This window comes from Labrus bergylta, chromosome 5 (genome assembly GCF_963930695.1).
Source record: "Labrus bergylta chromosome 5, fLabBer1.1, whole genome shotgun sequence".
NCBI lineage: Eukaryota > Metazoa > Chordata > Actinopteri > Labriformes > Labridae > Labrus > Labrus bergylta.
In genome coordinates this window covers 11,274,502-11,292,746 of record NC_089199.1, presented here as the reverse complement: position 1 = coordinate 11,292,746, position 18,245 = coordinate 11,274,502, and the positions used below count along the sequence as shown (strand labels likewise).

Here is an 18,245-nt window from a genome sequence, read left to right as displayed (position 1 = left end):
CAGTTTATTTAATGTCCAGCCAATAATTTGAGTCACAATTTTTGGTTGTAGATGAACCTGTTCCATTTTTTTTTTTAATCTAGAGTATTTTTCAGTTTACCTGGTTTGTGGTCAATGATGGCTACCCTGATGTTTAAGTATCAAATTCATTACATTTGTTGCAAAGGCAGATATTTTGTTTTTTCAAATTTCTTTGGGCTTTTATGCCTTCATTAGAGACAGGAAGTTTCCTGCCTAGGGTGTTAAAATGTTTAGTGCCAGACTAATTTATTCATCTTTGGTTTAGGGATAGGAATAAGTCGAATGTATGCAAAGGTAGGGAGCAATATTAGCAAACTGTACTCTATTACCAAATGTGTTGCTAGTAACGTTTGGTAGGTTTTGTTCTGGCTGGAAGAGTAACATACTTAAGATTTTAATGAAAAGTAGTTCAGTCTATAGATTACAGAAGCCATCCCATTGGCTCTGCAAATAATATCAACTGTTTTTAGCCTAACTTTGTTGCCTGCTCTCCCTGAACAAGTAAAAATCCATCTTTCCAAAACAACTAGCCTTACTGATCCTAAAGCACTGGCTAAATAACTCCCTTTTAAAGCATTGATTAAACATTTGTTTCAAACTCAACTCAACAAACAGATCTCAAACAGCTTTTTTATTACATTTTCAATCAATAACAGTACAATTTAGTACAGTATCTATCTTGCATCCAGCTCACCGTGTTACACCAACAGACTGAAATGAAATACAAAAAGTGAAAAGGTACATAAGGGTGCAGAGCTCTATAATATTAATGGAAAGAGAAAAGGGATTCTGTCTCAGTTGAATTGCATTTTCACTTGTGGCCACACACAAATACATCACATTTATTGTACATCATTGCAGAAAAAAAAAGGAAAAGTGAAAATATGTCACAACTTTAACAAAAGTGCTTCTGTATACAGTGAAATGTTGTCATTCAGATGCTCGGATTTTCAATTTAAGACCAAGAAAAAATGTACAAAAGTTTAGTATGGACAGTTTGTGAGGACATTGTTGTTCCATTGAGTGTGGAGATTTGAAGGAGAGAATAGGACTTGTCAAGGATATAATTTCACAATGATTGTTATAATAATTACAAAAATTGGCATCAATAGAACTGGTAAGCATCATTTACACTAAGTTTGCAATCAATATTTAGTCTTCTCCATTCTTGCTCACTCTGGTGCATAGCTTTACCAGTAATTAGAACATGATGTATGCAGAGTTGGAGCCAAAAAAATGGCTTCTATTAAGTTCAATCATTAGGTTACTCTCCTTTAAGAAACTAACAAAAAAAAAAAAACTAGAAATTTTGCACCATTGAAAGCAAGTCTACAGCATGCACATCTAAATTAACTCATGGCAGACAAAATTAAATGTCTTAACTTAAAACATCAGACCATTATTTTCAGACATTGATTTGTACATTTCATTCACAGAGTTGCAACTGCAGTCCCAAGCAAAGGAAGTGTCTATTTAGTCAGGTGAGGTGTTTCACTCAAAGTGGATACTAAACACAACCCCCCACCCCCACCCCTCATCCATATACGGTAATAAAATCCAGCCATGCCCCAATTATCTCAGCACCTACTTTGCTACCCCACCCCTTCCCACCCAGCTTTAAAGGCATGTACAAGAATTAGGGGGTTAACTGTATAAGTTACTCGTTATAACTCCTTTTGTACTGGAATGAGCATTCATAACTTAGAGCATGTGCTTGGTTCGTTTAACATAGTATTAGTTGAAAGGCGAAGCTTCTTCATGTGCAAAAGGCTGTGATGAAAAAAAAAAAAAGACAGCTAGTATTTAAATACATCATGGAAATTTTGGAAAGCTGCTCGTGTTATATGATCCAAGCTTTTACTTGCTGCGTGTTTTCGGTCATCTGTCTTATATGATTTAACTGGATTAGAAAGACAAGCAGTAATTCAAACATATCTAAAACCACTAAAGAAATATGACAAAGAAAAGCCATCGAGAATAACAAACCATCAGAATAGAATTCTTAAAAAAAAAAGGAAAAAAAAAAAAAGTTAAATAATTTGTACAATTACACTCCAACATTTGCTTTCGAGACGCACACATTTGCATGGGATGATAGTGTTGTTGTTGTTGTTTTTTTTTCAAGGTAACATAAAATGGTCCAAGAAGGAATGCACAAGTTTCTGATTTGATACCACAGGAGATCCTTTCTTAACTAGGTGATAAACAATTGTGCTCTTCTTTGTGTAGGAAAGGCATTGGTTTCCCTTCGTTTTTGTGGTGTCCAAGTCAGTTTAAACAGTGTTGAGAAGATGCTGTGAACATTCTGAAGTTGTAATGGTCTTCCAGTCAACTTTGGAGTTAAATGAACATCTAGGAAACAAAGACACATGAAATTAAGAATCCAACTAATCTTACCTGATCTACAGTTTAGCTTTTTGCAGAGACACCTTTTGGCCTTTTCAGAATCTTGTTTTTTTCTTAGAATCTTCTGCAGTTGAAAATCGTATTAATATTATATTTGAAAGCTGTGGAATTCTTAAACATATTTTTGAATTGGAATATTTCATACCATTGGTTGACTTAAAGTATATTTTATTCATCTTACATTTGTACTGATTTAAGTTTCTTTTTTTATTTGAGGTGCACTAATTGTTTAGTGGAGAAGATGAACCATTGGGTTGGTTTCTTTACACAGCAAGCCTGATACAAAATTATACTCTAACATTATTGAGACTGTAGGGGCAGGAATGTTTTTCATCACACAAGTCAAAAGAGGATGTAGATACAAGCTAACATATTTCTCAAGAATAAAACCCAGCAAATGACACAAAAAGAGAGAGAGAGAGAGAGAGAGAGAAAGAGAGGGAGAGAGAGAGAGAGAGAGAGAGAGAGAGACTTCATTAAACCAAAAACTTCCTGAAACCGCTAAGGGCACGGAAGTGGTGCAAAACCATTTCAGTTTTAACTTCAGCCTTGCAGAACATGAGGCTTCAACAAACATTTGCAACTACAGGTGTAGAACTAAGACTTTACAGGGAATAGCCTAAGGTAAAAATGTAGGTAATAATTTAAAAAAAAAAAAAGAAACCTTCAGGCTTCAATTCCAGATCTTCAGAAAACTGTCCCAGGATCCCGTTGCAACTGCCATGCCATCATCAGTGACTCCAAGGCAGCTTACACGGTTGTCATGTCCAGCCAGCACACCTTGAAAAGTACAAAGTTTTAGTTAGTATACAAAACAGCAACCATCAAGAACCTATTTTGTACATCTAATTATCCAGGATCACAAGTATTTCACATCAGATACCCACCAGCACGGTCGGCTTTTAGTGTGTCCCACACATTACAGTTGAAGTCATCATAGCCGGCCAGAAGAAGACGGCCACTCTTTGAGAATGCAACAGAAGTGATGCCACATATGATGTTGTCATGAGAGTAGATCATTAATTCCTGATCAGCACGCAGATCAAACAGCCTGCAGGTGGCATCATCAGAGCCAGTGGCAAAGGCATTGCCATTAGGGAAGAACTGAAAGTTTAAAAAGATAGAATATTAATAAACAAATGAACCATATGAAACACAAAGTGTGTCAAAAACTGACATTTCAAGTTCAAAAAGCAACAGCTTACACAGATGGCATTGATGTCGGACTCATGGCCAGTGAAGGTCTGTCTGCACATGCCCTCACGGACATCCCAGAGTTTAGCCGAAGCATCACAAGCACCAGAGACAAATAACCGTGTGTCGGGGGCCAATGACAGGCTCATGACATCACCTGTGTGTCCAGCAAAAGTAGTTGTCTGCTGGCCAGTCTCAATGTCCCAAAGTGCACTATAAAAAAATACAAATAAATCATATTCATTGAAAAAACAACCAACAAAAAACTATTTAGTTCCATAATTTTTCTAATTACCGGCCCTTTTACAAAATCATTGATTTGATATAAAACAGGAAAGTAACTCCGTTGCAAACACTCATTTTACATACCAAGTGGTATCTCCAGAGCTTGTAACAATCTGGTTGTCATCGAGAAAGCGACAGCAGGACAGGTATCCTGAAAATCAAAGAATCAACAGTGGAGGAATTATTTGCTTGAAAGTTTATTTCAAATTGTAATTGGCAGTATTTGTCTATGTCCAGCTAGCGTTTTTGTTGGGCAGAAAAGTAACGGCCGTTCGCTCTGGAGTGCATATGCACTGAGAATCAAAGCACTGCACGTGCATGCTGTCTCTATGACAACTTTTAAGAAAAGCCACTTTATCACTGACACTGCACTGGGGATTTTTATTGTATGTTTTATATTTCACATCGTTTTTTCCCTTCACTATGAGCATCAAACAGAGGATGCTTGCCCTCCTACTTTGTCAGGACCCATAGGAGACAATAATCAGAAATATCATATTTTGAAAACATGCCAAAAGTGCCTTTCTAAAAAGTTGAAACATTTGAAGAGTAAAGCACTCAGAGCGGCTGCACAAAAGAAGGCAGAGGGCTCCAAAAACAAAGCTGTGTGCTGTGCTTTTTTCACTGGTGGTCGTCTGCTGCTGCAAGCGCTCTCTCCTTATTGAAAAAAAGGTACTGACGCTCAGAAAAAAATGCTAGGTGGACATAGGCCAGACTCTTATATATTGATGTAGACACAAAGCACAGTGATATGAACTGAACTTAGAGCACTATCGTACTCAGTTGTCTTATACATTCTCATGTCTGAAGTGAATATGTGTGGCTTATGTGAGTTTTCTATGTATGGGCTTCAAATCTACTATCATAATGAGTGTATTAGATTAAGAAATTATCTGATAACAAACATAAACATTTGGAGGAATGAAGACTCTAAATACACTTCAAATTTTGTCCAACCAATGAACTCCTAATCATCCTGAATTAATAAGATTCAATATACAGTAAGGCCTAGAGTGTTCAGTGCACAAAGGAAGGGCATTGTATCATTTTAATTTACTTTGAGTTGACATATGGAGTTAAGATTACAATTTTGCAATCCATTTCAGTCAACGGTTAATTAATAGCACAAACCAATAAATTCCCAAGACTTTAATTTAAATGTAAAATATATGACAGATAGAATATGAGTAGTACACACACCTGTATGTCCAGCGAGCTCACGGCTCACACGTACATTTCCCTCACGGGTTTTCAGGTTGTAGATGGAGCAGATGTTGTCTAAGCCACCGCAGGCCACATAATTTCCTGACGGTGCATAGGCGCAAGTCATGACCCAGGAAGATCGAAGGGGAATGGCATGAACCTACAACAAACATGACGACACAAAAGAACACACAAATACATACAATTAATTAGATGTCCATGTTTTTTTAGGGAAATTTTTAAACTAGAAATTACAGTTCACAGGATCACTGGTCTGGTAATGACAAGGATTTCATGTTTTTGTGTAGAGAAACCTTTTTTTTTTTAATTTTTTTTTTTTTTTTTTTTAAATCAAGTAATTCATTTGTTACGTTCAATTTCATTTCATGATATACAAGTCTGATCAAATGTTTCAGAGAAGTATCAAAAATAGTAACTAGCTTTAATGTTTTATTTTAAAAACTGCTCTGCTGCCAAATCAGAGTGACATCCAGGCCAGGTCACAAACTAGCATCAATGACGCAACAAGTAGCAAGTGCCAATGAAATGAGAGCAAAGCACAGGATGCACCACAGCGTGCTGTATGATCAAACATTTCCATTTCGATGGATAATATCATATGTCGATCAACAAGCTGTTACTGTGGGCACTCACAGGCAGCATCATGTGGAAGCTTGTTTTAGCAAAGGCTGACACTAGTGTTGTTTCTATTTGTGAGAGCCTTATAACTTAAAGAATACAATCAATATACAATTCTGACCTCGATCGGGCTTGCAATCCCCTCTTGAGATACATTAGAAGAATGACCCTTTAATCTTTTAATTCCCAGCTGGATTTATCGCTGGCTGTATCAAACTCAAAGAAACAGTTTTTTAGTGTCAGTAGGATAGCTTCTTCAATAAACGAAGACTTGACAGATCATCAATCTCTATTTTAAAGTTTCTGTATGTGATAGAAAGGACCAGACATCAAACTGCCCACCACTTCCATCCATCTAACTACAAATTAACCACAACAATCACCTTTTTCTTGGCTGCTTAAAAGGCCTTTTGAATTTATTAGGAATATCTGGGCAGTGTTAGTTTCTCTCCTTGTAATTCTAAAATAACTACATTTAAACAGCTGCTGTCATTATTCTGCCTTCAAACTAACCATTACAAATAGCATTTTAAAATTGAACTATTACATCACTACCAAAACATGTAATTACCTTATTTGTAGTATAGCTGTCCCAAATGATGAGTTTACCATCTTGAGAGGCACTGACCAGGAGCCTAAACAAATCAGAACAGTATTGTAAAACACAGTGACAAAAAAGGAGTTTTCAAATCAAGATGACCAAAAATGACTTAGTACTTCGATGTATGGAAAAAAAATCAACGTAAAGATATATGTCATTTACTTATAAGTGTAACATCACTTAAATTAAGGTATATTCTCCGTTTTACAGGTTTCTAAACATTTGTCATTATAAGAGATCAGATTTGAACTACATATAAAAAGAGACGTTGATATAATGAGTCATATGCCAGGCAGTCTTTTTACCTGGAATCTGTTCCCCAATGCATGGCATAGATTTTAGCCAAATGACCCCGCAGCGTTCGTCTTGTACGCATCTGGATTCGGCCAACGGGGTCAATATTAGCCGTGATCTGCAAAACATTAAGAACCATGGTTAAATTCAGTTCAAATACTTTATTTGACCAAAGATACGAATCAGAATGTTAAATGTTACCTGTGATAGTGTGGCATCTGCGCATGCTTTCCTAGCATCCTAAAAGGAGGATAAAAATAAATTAGGTTGGGATATCTCCATCATACATGCGTCTTTATTTTATTGGCCTGAACTCTGAGGTGATAATGAATTTGAATGATTGTTGAAACGGTATAAAAACAGGTGCTTTTTACTCACTCTGATCTGGTTCTTGAGCTGCTCAGCCTCTTGGCGTAACTGGTCCAGTTCACTCATTTTATCCTGCTTTTTCAATTACCTTACTCCAGCTACCGGGGCACTTGTTGATCTAGAAATAATTAAGAGAAGCATTTTAATCACTCACAATCTCTTTCATTATAGGTCATATTTTTGCTACCTATACACAAAGTGAGCATGAACTCATAAAAGCAGATTTTTCTAACAGCAGATAATAAAAGAGGAGCTCAAATCAGTTTAATTTTACTTCAATAAACTTTGTTTACCAACAGCCTACAACACACACAGGTGATGGTTCAGCCTTACTTTCACACCTCAATGTCACTCATAATCCTGACACACAGTTTAGATTGCCAGACAAATCCTGTTAAGGCATGACTTTCCAATGATCCGAAAAGCAGTCATTATCCTGTTGACCTCAATCCCTGGGATACTCAGAATTTTAGCCCAGTGATCAATAAGCCCCTAATATTAATACAGAACCACAAGGCACTCTAAAAGTTTGTGTGATAAAATAACTTTTAAAAACTCGTGTCACAATCCAACTGGCATGCTCCAAATACAATACCTATGGCATTTCTCCAAGCAAATTACGGTAATACACTTAAGTCATTTCTAGACAGTTATTTCAGGGAAGCTACAAGACTTCATTTACATTCACTGTCATATCATGGGGGAAACTTATCAAGACAATTATATGATTTTACAACACTGAAAATGTAACTTTAATCTTTTAAGAGCTTTTTGTAGGGGTAAGCAAATAAAATTAGTTCTGAAATTTGGTTACATTACTGCATCATGCTGTAACAAATACGTCATCCCACTGTTTGATGACGCAGGCACAGTCTAAGACAATTTAAAGTTTGTGCCAAAGAATCACAATGCAACATAACAACAACAAGCAAAATGGCTCAATGAATATCCAATCTTATTTCAGATACGGTCTGTAGCTGGTTTAGCAGTTAATGAAATGGTCACTTAATGTTTACCAACTCCAGATATCCTGGAAAATGGAAACCCTTGTGCTCAGATCCAGTTAATAAATAATTCAGGTACGCCTTAGAGAAGTACATTTGGGAAAAAATTTATGATTGTACTCTTGCATGTTTAAATGTTTTTTTGTGGTACTGACGTCTGCATTCAGAGAACTGGTTAGCTAATAAAAATTGAGAATGCACACATCATTTTAACCTAAATACAACTTAAAAAAGTATTTTATGGCAAGTATTTTTTAAGTATTAAGGAAATAACACTGCTACATCAACTTTTGTAAAACTACTCCAACATACAAAACACATTTCATATCAAGTTGAAAGATTACATTTTAAAAGTATATATTTACTCTCATCAGTTATTAATACTAGTATTTATAAGCTGTCCTGGATAAGACATATTGCTCTCTTGTATATTAGAAAAACAAACATGACACGTTTTGCATGACACTAGTGACAGTTCAAAGTCTAAAACTGCAATATAAAAACCAAAATGATAACTAGCCCCACCGAGTTGACCAACCTTGCCCTTCCAGTTACCTTACCTGCTGTATGTCAGTCAGTAGGCCTATGAAAGCGGAGGTTTCAAGACAACTGAGACAATCTTCTCTACCTGACTATGTTATCCTTTAGGTCCTCTGATTGGTTGACCTTTCTTATACAGGTTATCCTCTTACCCTGATTAATCTCTATATTAACGTGTCATGGAATGTAATAATAATGCAGTATCATCAATAGACAGCAGAAAATTGTTCTCACCTTGAAAACCTCTGAATATAGCCGATATTTTACAGCAATATTCTCCACTTTTCTTATACCCTATGAAGTATTTTTCGAAGTTGATTCAGAGGGCTGTATTTTATTTTCTGATACAGTTTACTAATACTCGTGGTAGTTTTAGACATGTAGAATAATTCATGTATTAACATATATTGAGGCATTTAAAGGGAAAACATTAGTGTAGGGCTGGGAAATATATCAACTTCATCAATAAATCGTATTTGTGGAAAATCTAGCTTTTTTCCTTTAACTTACTCTGCCGGTTACTTTGGGTTCCTAAAGTTCACATCCTGCCCCCTCTTTTACATCCTACAGAGTGGCTGGGTGGCCCCAGGTCTATGCCACCCAGCCACAGTTCTGCCTAATCTCTACTTTTTCCTGTAGCCACTTGAACCCCAAAAGAGAAACTGCGGTTACTTTATTCATCTTAAGGGAAATCTAATAAATAAAAGTAAATTCCTTCTATTTTTAAGGAGGTGTTTGCACATCCAACTATCACATAAAGTAGGTGTGTAGGACCACAAACTGTTACTTGAATTGAAAAAATCCTGCACACTACTCTTGCTAAGCATCACCAATTTATATATTAAAAAAAAAAAAAAAACACGTTTCAGTCCCTCCGAACCTTTCCAAGTGTGTTCCATATATTTTTTGTAAAGAAAGAAAATCGATTAAAATCGTAGATTGAGTGTGTTGTGAAAAAAATCTGAGATTTGCTTTCTTAGGCCATATCAGCACTAATATAATGTGATAATTATTACAATAACATAATTTTAACTGAATTTATTGTCAAAAGATTGCGATCTGGGGGGCGCGCTAGTGGCGCAATGGTTAGGTTGTATTGAGGCTGTCGTCTCAAGCTGGCGGCCTGGGTTCGCATCCCGCCTGTGGCCTCCTTCCCGCATGTCGTTCCCCACTTTCTCTCCCTGGTTTCCGACTCTATCCACTGTCCTGTCTCTCCATTAAAAGGCACAAAAAGCCCACAAATAAATATTTAAAAAAAAAAAGAAAAAGATTGCGATCTGAAATTAGCTTTAGGACATTATTTAGCTTCCAGTTACAGTTCTATTTTTTCTGAATTTAAAGCGTTAAAATGACAGGTTTCCTTTAATACTTATCCATTAGAAAATACTCTTCAGTCACACAGTCAGTTAAAATGTTGTTCCTAATCAATTACAACATGCAATTCATCTGTATCATTTATACCTCCTGCCACACCCTAAAATACAATGGTAAAAGCAAAAAGTGATATAAACCTGGGTCATATTGCATCTTACTTTTAAATAAGCCACACTCAGAAACATTATTTCCCATTGACCTCTGTGGATGCTTACAAGTAAGGAGTTCCTCTCCCTCATCACTTCTGCTTTCCAAGCGCCTGATCAGGGTCAGCTGACTGCATGATAAACAATGAGCAGAGACAAGCAGCCTAGAGTTGTAGCTCACTAGCTTTTCTCGGGTCCCTTAAGGGCAGACTGTGCCTGCATTTTCAAAAGGTGGCTCATGCATCTACAGTTAACATTTTAAAAAATAATCCCCTGACTCTGCACTCTGTTCTCAAAAGAGAGGTCAGCTTATCTGCACTGTTAAAGGATGATAATGCAATGTTTCACAGGTCTAAAGCTGGATCATAGAAAAGGTCATAACCAGCAATATCATTGAGCAACTCCATAATCCTAAAAGCTAAAATCCTCAGTCAATGAGTCTCTAATCCCTATCCATGTCCACTAACATAAACAGCTGGCAGATCCAGCCCAGGCATTAGAAATATGTTTTCCTAATCATAAAAGGATGAGTTTAATCTTAATTCTTTTACACACAACATGCTTACAGCAAGTGCCTGGATTTTAACTCTACTAGTGATATCATAAGCCTAATATAGTACATTTACTTCAGTTACCCAGTGTGACCAGAAACAGTATAATTAGTGTCATCCTTGCTTAATGTAAAGTTGTATTTTTAAAGAATCTATGTTTAAAAAAAGATATCTGCAAATAACAGACACATAATGTAAACAGAAATGCTTGGTGAGTGTATATTACTAGGTGCTGTCAGTGCACAGGTTTATCCTGTCTAGTTGGTGTGTTCTGATAGTTTACATAGTCACTGTGTGCAGTACTGTGATTTGCCTACAACTGAATAATAGTTTGCATTGGATTTGAATGGCCGCTGGATAGCTGTTTGTTAGTTTGTTAATCTAATTTGTTCATGAGGTTGGGCAACCTAGATCCTCTCATATTTGAAAGAGAACACAATATTAAACTTAAACAACTGTCGAATAGACTACTAGTATCTAAAAAGCTGTGATCTATTTCGACATGTGATGTACGTTGCACAGTGCAATAATAACATGACTTGCACCGATGGAAATCTGAGAAGATGCAGCTAAACGCCATCTTGCAGACTGCTGTCCGCTAGTTAGCTTGCTAGCAGGCTTGACTGGTGAGGCCTGCAGGCAGGGCAGAGCTAGTGTTCAAGAAGGAAATGTGCTCGCTGATATTATTGGCAACAATTTTACTTGTGATTTAACAGTGTGCGGTTAAATTTGTCGTGTGTATGTCCCGCTGAACATCCAAGACATATAATAAATGACCCAGAAGCTGGTAAAGCAGAAGAAACCGTAACCAGTCAAGACTCAGGGGGTAGACTCAGCAGCTCTTCCGCAATTACATGGAAAGCTATGTAGTTAGCTTAAAGCCAACATAGTGGGGGAAACTCGGCGATTGCCCAGCCTCTAGAAAGCCACTTACGTACAGACAAACAATCTCGTTAAAGCCGACAGTGTAAGGTTGATTTGATTAAGACGCATCAGTGTATTTATTGGGTTCAGTAATCTCATGCAGGCGAGCCTGTAAAACTGCAAGGTCGGGCGGCGATGGCCTGCTCGACTTCAGTAAGCAAAAAATAAATAAATAAAAAATGCAATAACTGAAGTGGCTGTTTTTTTTTTATATATATATAAAGTATAGGATATCATTCATTGCTGTGTAGATATATATAAACTAACTGGTGATAATTAACTAGCATTACTAACCCCAAAAGGCGTTGCACCGCGGCCGAGTCGTTGCAGGAAAGGCAGCAATGTGCTAACTTATTAGTTTGGCTCAGTAAAAACAGGGTGTTAACGCGGCGACCATGGCTCACTTTTAATTAAACGTGGCTTTAAAATGACAAATAGAAAACAATCTTGAAGTCAAGTAGTGATGCAGACTGCTCCGCTATCGCTGATAACACATTTTTTTTTTTTTTTTTTTGCAGTAAATTTGTTTACGGGACCTTTATTGTTCCAACCCAACCCCAAATGTGTCATCATCATCATCATCTGACAGCAAATACCTTAATGTGAAAAAATTAACGAGGACAACTCAATCCATCGATTACATTTAGGTTTATGGTGCTACGTCGTAAACACACTTTTCTTTAAAACTTTTACAGCTATTAACTAATGGATTTTTCAGGCCAAAAGCTCCGGTGGGCCATCGCTGATAGCAATCCTTCCTGGCCGATATTCACGTTACTTTGACGCCGGGGTTTTTTTTTTCTTTCACCAACATTAATAGTACTTACATTTCAATTTACTGAACGCAAACACAGTGATGTAGTAGGAAGTGAAAGCACTCTGGTAATCCTCCACAAACAGTAAGAATCAGGATGCAAAATGCTACAGCCACTCTTTTAAGTGATAGGCTGATAAGACAGATAAAATAGCTAACTAAATGTTAGCCATCTGCAGCTAACTAAACGACTAGGAAGCTATCGTTACCCCACCCCCGGACGGTTCAATACCGCCACAATTTATCAGCTAACGCCATTAACAGTAACAGTGAAAGATTGAGAAACAGCTCGGTAATCGCTTTATTTCAACTCACCTGGTTCAATTTGCGTTTGTTTTTGCGTTTTGGCATTTACTGGGAAACAGGACGGCGTAAAGCTCCGATCCACGCATCGACGAACACCACAACGCTAGCTTACTAACTAGCTAGCCAGCTAGCGTTGGTTTTTCCGAGGAGCAGCCCTTCTCTAACGCAGGCAACAGCTTGACAACCTCAGTCAACCAACCGGAGAGGGGAGGAGGAGGAGGGGGGGGGGGATCACACCCACTAGCCCTTAACTGATGTAACTCCCAAGACGGACAAACAGACTAATCTGTAAAGTCACCACACTCGATTAAAACTTAACGGTGTGCTGTATCCTTTTCTCCAAGCTCAACATCTGCCCGTACAGTAGAAGCACTTCAGTCCGGGAATCAAAACGACGAGATGGGCGCGGTAACCCTGCAGTCAGCGCTGGGAAACCCCACGCTGCAGCAGCGATGGGTGAAGAACAAGAACCTTCGGCTGGTGTTTATCTATCTATAGCCTCACTGGAGATGTTCGTGTTATTAATCACCATAAACAATATTTAGCACTTCTCACATGTCCTATGTGCATTTCATTGAAGTGCAACCTAGGAGCCTATCGTTCCTTCATCCTACAACTAAGTCAAACTAAAAGGCTTGGGGGAGCATTAAGTGAGTGATTGTGAGTGTGTGTGTGTGGTGTTGTGTGGGTGTCCCAATTGGTTTCCCAAACGATATGAAACAAACATTAAAAACAGACTTTAATTTGGCAATATTTGGCTGCTCTTACAAGACAAGGACCCTTCCCTCCCACCAAAAATAGGCTCTAAATGAAGGCATGGCAGCAGCTAAAAAAAAATGGATAGTCTAGTGGGTGTCTCTGTTTAAATGTTTGGTATTATGTTTAGGATTTAGCCTACCTTTCATTTTTTATTTTGTATTACTGATGATTATATTTATGTTTTCTAAGGACCCCCTAGAAAATGAGATGATGCATCTCAAGGGGCTATCCTTGAAATAAATCACTGAAAAGGCTGAGTCAGTTAAAGTAGTAAGTATGTTTGGCTCCGAAAGTAGGAAGTGATATTATTGATTTTAGCAAAACTAATCATAGCAATGCCATAACACAATCTCGCCCTACTTAAGAAATGGTGTGTCTATGATGTATGATGTGCTTATTACAGTAGGCCTACCCTGTTTCTCAGTTATAGGTCGAGTCAGCATACAAATAAGCCTAATAATAACTAGGCTATAAAGGGTTTAAAATCAAACCTAGCCCTATTTAGTGAGGACTTTTTTAATCCCTCAAAACCACCGCATCCTATTTATCCTTTATTGCATTACTTTCAAAGCTAAACATAGATTATATCCCAATAAATGTAAACAAACTGGTCCTACATGCCATGGCAAAACTTACCTTTAGGCTAGCCTATTTGTTAAATAGTTAGGCTAGAAATTAATTTTCGTTTAAGAATTTGTTGTCACAGTCTGTAGGTGTAAAAGAGCCTCACGTTTTTTTTATGCAAAAGTTTTCTCAAATCAACATCAATTTCCTACTATCCGTGATGATCCAATCTAAAACCATTCAATAAGTGAATAGTTGCCATTTCTACCCTTAATAATAATAATAATAATAATAATGTGTAGGCTACTTTTAAAGCACTTGTCAAAACTAACATTAAAAAAGTGCTTTATATAAGTAGCTTAGTTTTTCGGTAAAACGTAATGTTTTTATTTAATTTTAGTTAATGAAAATGTTTTTCATATTTAGTTATTTAGTTAGTTTTCTTTAACAGTAATAACCTTGATAGAGCTTCCCAGGGGAATGTGATACACCCAGAGGGGGTCACGAGATGCCTTGAAAAATGATTTAAAAATGTAAAAAAATTATCATAGTCATGAAATGAGACTTGTGAAAATAATGCGTAAAATGAATCCCCAAAAATCAAAGTTTGCATATGACATAAACAATGTAGGTGTCTGCTGCTCTTATCGCACAAAGATGCACACACCTGTGTGTCTATTCATTCATATTGTAGGTCCACTCAGTGCTACAGTCTAAACATGGAAATTACTTGTATTCAGCCAGAAGTGGAGTCGTTTCAGGGGGTTGCGACAGTGTGCCTTGGAAGAAAAAAAAAAGTCAAAAAGTCTAAAAAAAAAAAATCACTTTTAAAACACGTTTAGTTTTGTTTCATCTCTTTGTTTTGTTTGGACAGTCTGAAGTCCAAATTGCACCATTTTTCATAAAACAAATCTCATTGGTTGAAAAATGTCAGAAATTTGGGTCGTGATTTCCTATTAAGGAGCTGTTGATGGATCCTGAGGCTAGACCAGCTGAGAACCACTGGTCTAAATGAAACATCTGTGCTGTGCTTTGGTCAAAATATAACATCAATCAAGCACCAGAGGAGGTTTGTAACCCTGTATAAAACAACGCTCTCGGAACGCTCCGTTTTGGTGTGTGTGTCTCTTTAAATGCAATGAGTCCCCTGAGTTTCCCTGGTAGACATCATTCTTCACCGGCGAGAATAAAAAGAAACTCCTGATGTCACAAGGAGAGCACATTTGAAACGGAGCATTTTTCTCTGTGTTGCAGACCCCAAACAAAGGACTGGATGGGTTTATTTCACATTTTGTGGGTCAGTAGACACTCAGGTTACCCAAATATAATTTCAAAAACACTGTAAAAGTGCATTTTTCATAATATGTCCCCTTAAAGAAAGGAATATGGTTGATATCTTGCAACTATCCTACTTACAAAGATTCTTCTTTTTACGCTCATGTCCATACGGCCTATAGGATTTACTATTTTTAATACCTCCTGAATTACTACCCATTTTGCATACTGTATCGGATCCCGTTCCCCTCTAAACAAAAGTAAAACTGGCGTGACAACCCCCTCCTCCTCTGGGCTAGCACCCAATGTATTAGGAATCCAGTGTCACTCAGGTATACAATTTGGTAATGTTATAAGCCTTGTAAATTTATAAACTGATGAGTTATTGATCTGTTTATCTGATCCAGTTATATCGCTTCCCAACCTTCTAAACTACATTAAATAATTTAGTAAATTGTCAGGATATAATCAACTGGGACAAAAATGAATTCATGCCTTTGGAGGATATGAGCCCTGATTTCTTTAAATCTCTGCCATTTAAACTAGTTACCACTCATATAATCTATCTTGGCTTTCCAGAAATCCCAACATCAATGCGATAAGTTGGTTGCACTTCCAGGGTTCTTGTTCCTTTTCCAAAGACTTCCTGTTTTGTTACCATTGTCCTTCTTTGAACAACTGGATTCAGTTATTCTCTCGTTAGTCGGGACAGCTACAGATTTCTAAACCCCACCTGCAGAAGGATGGAAACAGTGACGGCTTCAGCCTCCCTTTATTTGAGCACTATTGGGATGAAGTGTCAGTTTCAGGAACCTATCATCCAGTGCTCCTCTTTTCTACATCACATCTTTCCCATGAATTACTTTGTCATAACTTAATTCTCAGAAATTCCCTGAAGATTTTGAGTCAAATTGAAATGTTGTTTGGTCTGCTGAATTGTTCAGTACAAACTCCTACAGCATACAATCATATGTTCAAACCAGGGTTGATGGATAGAATGTTTCTGGATGGGAGGGAGAGGGGACGGTTCTGTATTGGAGATCTCTGATAATAAATTTCCCTCATTTGTTTAGCTTCAGACTAAATTTCACTTCCTTCAATTACATTTCTACTTCAAGTCAGGCATTTTGTGCGGGAGTCCATTCCAGAATTTGCAACCAAACCAGAGTCACATTTTTTATAATATAGGCCTGAATCTGTTTTTCACGATACCAGTGAATGCCAGTCATCTAAAGGAGGCCTGGGCTGTCAGATGTGGGAGGAGGTCTTGTCCAGTATTAAGAGGTGTTATATCAACTCTGGAAATAGATTAATCAAATTCAAAGTTATAGACTTCATTATTCTATAACTAAACTAAGTAAAATATCTGAATCAGTCTGTCATTAGTGTGATACTGCAGAAGGTTCATCATTGTTCTGCTGTTGTCCAGAACTGAGTACATTATGCTGTGACATATTTAATTGGTTTCCTAAATGATATGAAACAAACATTAAAACAGACTTTAATTTGACAATATTTGGCTGCTCTTACAGGACAAGGACCCTTCCCTTCCACCAAAAACAGGTTCTCAATGAAGGCATGGCTGCAGCTAAAAAACTGATAGTCTATAAAACCCCCATGTTTCAAAAGGTGGCTCAATGAAATGCTTCTTATTGCTTAAATGGAGCAGATCCATTTTAAGAAGGTGGAAACCCCTTCTGCCATTGCTTGATAAGACTTAACGAATTATGATCTTTGCTCCCACGTTCTGTCTATATTCTGTACAAACTCACTGTTGATTCTGATTCTGGCATGTGTGCTTGTTTTTTGTTTTGCCTTCTTTGTGTGTTTATTTCTTTGTTTTTCAGTCCCAATTGAAATTCTTTTTGCTGTCTGCTGGCAGCTCTAAACTCTTTTTGGGACCTCAGATACGTGCCCCTTGTATTTATTTCTCTCTTTCTTTCTTTCTGTCTTTCTTTCTGTCATTTAGTGTCTTTTTTATTGTTAAGAAAAAGTTATGAATAAAATAATTAAAATAAACAAATTATGTTTTTTAGGCTTTTGTATTGTTTTGTATTGCCAATGTCTGAATAGGCCTACTAGTGTGTGTGCGTGGCTGTGCGCAAAGTTAAATGCTTTAACCTCCTCCAGGGACAGTGGGGGTCACAGTCTCTGGCAATTTATTTTGGGGGCTGCGAGCTGAAACTTTGGAACCCCTGCTTTAAATAATGCCTTGCAGGTTTTTTTTTTTTTTTTTTAACCCAGTTAATGGTTCTGAACTGTGACTGGAGTTGAGGATGGAAGAAGAAGCTTTATCAGCCTAAAGTTTAACCTGAACTAAGTCAGTAATTAAAGAGCTAAATAAATGATAGTCCAGCCATCCAAATCAACCAAAGTTTTCCATTAACATTAACTAACATGCTTGAAGTAGATAAACTTGATGTAGTACAATTGTTCTGATAAGGTTAAGATGAATTTGTCCCAAACTTAAAGTAGCCTTTGGAACTAAATGAGTCTAATGTTAATTGAAAATCTATATAGACTTAGGCTTTAGGAAGTGTTCAACTTAGAAGCATTAAAAAAAAAACCATTATCTAATACTGCGGTATTCTACTGCAGTTCACTCCTTCATCACTAGGTGTCAGTGTGTCACTTTTGTGATTTGTATAACAGTATAACACGCACACGCGAGCACGCACACACACACACACACACACACACACACACACACACACACACACACACACACACACACACACACACACACACACATAGGAGTTAAAGTTAGTAAAGGTTCGTAAATTCATATGTTGTCCCTTGTTTTTGTTCATATCTCTTGTTTCCTTTAATTTGTAGCAAAGGTAAAAATGAATGAAAGACTTTTTTTAAGTCAATCCAAATAATCAGAATCAGGAAATCCTAATTAATAATTCATAGTTTGTTGGCATCAGGGTGATCATGAGAAAAGTCACAAAGGTACCTTCAGTCACTGTGATT

General features: G+C 37.1%; 1 protein-coding gene across 2 annotated transcripts; it reads right to left on the bottom strand.

Annotated features, from left to right (window-relative positions):
• Positions 1-637: 637 nt before the first annotated feature.
• Positions 638-13,071, bottom strand: gnb1b (guanine nucleotide binding protein (G protein), beta polypeptide 1b). 2 transcript variants are annotated; one of them, XM_020628963.3, is made up of 11 exons: positions 12,681-13,071; positions 7,022-7,130; positions 6,845-6,883; positions 6,655-6,761; positions 6,320-6,383; positions 5,107-5,269; positions 3,991-4,057; positions 3,633-3,834; positions 3,315-3,531; positions 3,092-3,207; positions 638-2,373 (listed from the first exon to the last, which is right to left on the bottom strand). In XM_020628963.3, exons 2-10 carry the CDS (start codon positions 7,076-7,078, stop codon positions 3,101-3,103), a joined length of 1,023 nt encoding a protein of 340 aa, XP_020484619.1. In that variant the 5' UTR covers positions 7,079-7,130; positions 12,681-13,071; the 3' UTR covers positions 638-2,373; positions 3,092-3,100. The 2 variants fall into 2 exon arrangements, with proteins under 2 accessions (XP_020484619.1, XP_029132119.1); XM_029276286.2 differs by lacking the exon at positions 12,681-13,071 and adding an exon at positions 11,846-11,869.
• Between the last annotated feature and the right edge of the window lie 5,174 nt (positions 13,072-18,245).

Coding starts and splice junctions, on each gene's coding strand:
- gnb1b (XM_020628963.3), bottom strand. CDS start 7,078: ATGAGTGAACTGGACCAGTTACGCCAAGAGGCTGAGCAGCTCAAGAAC. Junction 6,384..6,654: donor CATTGGGGAACAGATTCCAG/GTAAAAAGACTG, acceptor TGATTTGTTTAG/GCTCCTGGTCAGTGCCTCTC. Junction 4,058..5,106: donor TGAGCTCGCTGGACATACAG/GTGTGTGTACTA, acceptor TTTGATTTTCAG/GATACCTGTCCTGCTGTCGC.